Source organism: Humulus lupulus, chromosome 2 (genome assembly GCF_963169125.1).
Source record: "Humulus lupulus chromosome 2, drHumLupu1.1, whole genome shotgun sequence".
NCBI lineage: Eukaryota > Viridiplantae > Streptophyta > Magnoliopsida > Rosales > Cannabaceae > Humulus > Humulus lupulus.
This window is the reverse complement of record NC_084794.1, coordinates 109,123,112-109,127,231: the sequence shown is the minus strand read 5'-3', so window position 1 is coordinate 109,127,231 and position 4,120 is coordinate 109,123,112. Positions and strand designations below refer to the sequence as shown.

General features: G+C 37.3%; 1 protein-coding gene across 1 annotated transcript; it reads left to right on the top strand.

The window, feature by feature from the left end:
• Positions 1 to 630: 630 nt before the first annotated feature.
• LOC133818353 (fasciclin-like arabinogalactan protein 2) lies at positions 631 to 2,724 on the top strand. The gene is made up of 2 exons (XM_062251153.1): positions 631 to 1,213; positions 1,788 to 2,724. Exons 1-2 carry the CDS (start codon positions 698 to 700, stop codon positions 2,442 to 2,444), a joined length of 1,173 nt encoding a protein of 390 aa, XP_062107137.1. The 5' UTR covers positions 631 to 697; the 3' UTR covers positions 2,445 to 2,724.
• The last annotated feature ends 1,396 nt before the right edge of the window (positions 2,725 to 4,120 follow it).

Sequence of the window (4,120 nt, the reverse complement as noted above, 5' to 3'; positions counted from 1 at the left end):
ATTGATAGCGAAGTTTAACAAAACCCGGAAATAGGAAAATAAAATGATAGGGTGACATCAAATTCATGCAAATTGATAATAATTTGTGAAAAACACTGCTTTCTTTTTACTGTTGTAATTAATTACCTTTCACTTTTCTTATCATTCAGCAGCTCAATGATTATACTGCCTTTAGCTTTTTTGGTTCTTCTCATAAAATAAGTAAATAAATAATAAAAAGAAAAACTGATCCCATAAATGTGTGTATATATATATATATATATCTATATATATTCCCTCTCTCACTCTCACCATGTGACTCACTACTCATATAATTCTTTTAGCAAAATATTAGACAAAAACAAATTAATAAATGAAGTGAAACAAAACAATACAATGTAGCATTTAATATTTTCATTTCTTTTGATGCCTTTGTTTGGGTCAAGAGAATCAATATACATGAAACACTAATTAGTAATGGGCATGTAAAATTCCTCATTTTCATTACAAATAAATTATTAAAACCCAATAATAGAAAGGGACCCATCCCAAGACATGCCCACATCATTTCCAACCAAATCCAAGCTGTCATAAACAAAAAGCAGCTCCCATTATTACCACTACATAAGACCACAACCCCTCTTATCTTCACCATTAGCATTCATATCCACTAAACACACACGCACACACACACAGTGGTCACCGACTATTTGTCAAAATGCCTCGCCCAAAATTAGCCTTATTATTCTTTCCCCTTCTCCTCCTCCTCCTCCTCTTGGCAACCACCTCCCACGCCCACAACATCACACGAATCCTCGCCAAAGACCCCGAATTCTCCACCTTCAACCAGTACCTGACCCGTACTCACCTGGCGGCCGATATCAACCGCCGCCTCACCATCACAGTCCTGGCCGTCGACAATGCTGGCATGTCATCTCTCCTCTCCAAGGGCTTTCCCCTCTACACCATTCGCAACGTCCTCTCACTCCACATCCTTGTTGACTACTTTGGTGCCAAGAAGCTCCACCAGATCAGCAAGGGCTCCACCTTGACTTCCAGTGTCTTCCAAGCCAGTGGTGCCGCCCCAGGCACCTCTGGTTTTGTCAACATCACCAACCTCAAAGGTGGTAAGGTCGGCTTTGGTGTTGAGGACAATGATGGTCATCTCAATTCCCGCTTTGTCAAGTCCATCAAGGAGATTCCATACAATATCTCCGTCATTCAAATCAGTCAGGTACAATTTGAATTACCATCATATACATAATACATTACACTATATATGACCCTCACAATGAATTTGATTAATAAAAAGTACATATTGTTATGTGAGATCTCTTTCTGTGATATCATATTGTGTAGTTTGCTGATGAAAAATAGAATATATGTGTCATAAATAAAACTAATCGTAGTCAAAGTATCTTTACAGTTTAGACAGACTGTAAAGGCCAAGGTATAATATATAGAGCAAAAAAACTATTTCGTTTCTCATTTTTTAAAAAATAAAATATATCATATTTATATTATATATTCGCCAACTATATATGACATAATTATTTATTACGAAATATTTTCTGACCCTAATTATAATTAAAACTCCTCAAATAGCTGTTCCGATTACATTACACCGTGACCATCTCACGTGCTGTAATTTATGTACTAGTTGATTTGAGCACTCACAGTTATTATTCCTATGATTAATTGTGGAACTGATGAAATTAGCGTTAAATGCATCTTTTAACAAATTCATATAAAAATGATAATATTTTAATAATTAACCTTTACCATTTGATTAATCAATTAAAATTCAGGTGTTGACTTCAGCCGAAGCCGAAGCGCCGACTTCAGGACCAAGCGAGTTGAATGTAACGTCTATATTGTCAAAGCAAGGCTGCAAATCTTTCGCCGATTTGTTAATAGCCACTGGAGCCGACACCACCTACCAGTCCAACACTGAGTCTGGCTTAACGATTTTTTGTCCAACTGACGGCGTTATCAAAGGTTTCATGCCAAAGTACAAAAACTTAACGGCTCCCAAGAAATTATCGTTACTGTTATATCACGGTATCCCCGTTTACCAATCCCTTCAAATGCTTAAACAAAATAACGGAGTCGTTAACACACTGGCTACAGACCGTGCCAATAAATATGATTTCACGGTGCAAACTGACGGCGAGTACTTGACGTTAGAGACCACGGTCGTGACGTCCAAGGTTACTGGGACGTTGATTGACAAGGAGCCGTTAGCCGTTTATAAGCTGAATAAGGTTTTGATGCCTAAGGAGCTGTATAAGTCGACTGAAGCCGCTTCGCCGAAATCCAGTAGCGATGACTCTGACAAAGACGCCGATGCCCCCGAGAGTGATTCGGATGATCAGACGGCTGACGATAACGGTGCCGTTGGAATAAACGGCGGGACCATGGCTGTGGTCTTTTTGAGCTTGTGCGTGGGATATTTGCTTGTGTGATTAATGTTTGTTAGTATCAACGTCGTTCTTTCTAATCAACAATGTTCATACACAGCTAAGAGCTCTTCTTGGGTGGGGCTTTGAATTCTTTTTCTATAATTCTCATTATCCTTTTGTGGAGAATAAAATATTGGTGGGTCACTCCATGTATTGAGAGAATCTTTTGCATTGTTTTCAAGATTATATATAAATGTATAGAGACAATTTGTTTGAGTAATGATACGTATCAATTGTATTTTTTTCTTTTAGACAAATAAGTTTTCATCATGACTTTTGTGAACTTTTTATCATGGCACAAAATTTTCTTAAACAATAGGAACCATTCAAAATGTACCTTTTAGTGCATTTTGTTTGTTTTTTTAAATGATTTGTTGATGTGGTGTATAATTGCGGTTATGGTTATGGCGTATGAACACAATAAAGAGTATTGTAATGCAAGAGAATTAAACACAATATAATCACATAAACAATGGAAGAATAACTTAAATTAAATCAAAAGGAAGAGAAGGCCTTTGAAGAGAGAAATAATACTTACATTAAATCATATGTTTGAAGAGAGGAATAAATCATATTACATATGTTTATGATTTTATGTATGTTGACGCGGTTTTTTGCCAACAGTAGATTTAGAAATCTAATAGGAGTATTAGTGCTTATTTGCAAACCATAATAAACTTATATGAATTCTTTTGTACACACACAATTTTACGTGGTTTAGAGGTTAAAATCTACATAGTCAACGAGACAATATTATTGCTCTTCTCTCACAATTTCTGCAAAGTTTCAGCAATGCAAAAAGGACAGTATTGTTTCCTGTCTATTATTCCTGATATTTATAGTGGAATTTCCTGAACAGGTTTGGGTAGTCGTGTGCATAAATATGACAAACATTTAATACAGATAATTTTCATTTACATATGGATATGATTGCCTAACAGAATATACTTCTGTTATCTCGGACAATAAATGTGCAATACAGCCTGAGCATTAATGGGCATATAGAGTGTCTCCGAGTCTCTCGAGATCCTTCAGTATGTGTTATGACCAAGTTTCCACGAGCTGAACATATTCAGAGTGCCCTAAAGGGGATTCGCCTGCTACATGTCTCAAACTGGACCATCATCCTAAGAGGTGACTTGCCAATTACCTGAATGCCATGCTGTCAAGTCCTAACTCGATCTGCTCACATCATCACTAGCTAGATACTCGTCTGCTTTTTCCATATATTCATCTGCCAACTGTACCCCTAGCTGAGTGATTAAACTCGTGCTAATTTTTAAGGTACAACATTTGCCCCCCAAGCTCTTGTTCGTGCTTGACGTCATCACTTTCTGACATGCACAACAGGGGCTTTTAGGCTTCTGTTATGTAAAATTGTGCCTGCCTACTACTCGAGTGTTGAACACGTGACCATCTGTAATTGGCGTCGGTTCAGCTTTCAAGGACTGTTACAACTGTCTAGTCAAATTTTTCCCTCCGCACGGGCCATTTAGTCTTGGCCTTTGGATCTCGAGCTGACCCAATCGGATTGTCCGAATTAATTATCAAAGTTTACGTATAAATAGGAGATCAGACCTGAACCTTACCACCTTTGCCTTCAAAAACATTAATTTCATAAATAAAAATCCCCTTTTTCTCTCAAACCTTTTCCATAAACCTTCATCGCCCTTCAGTTT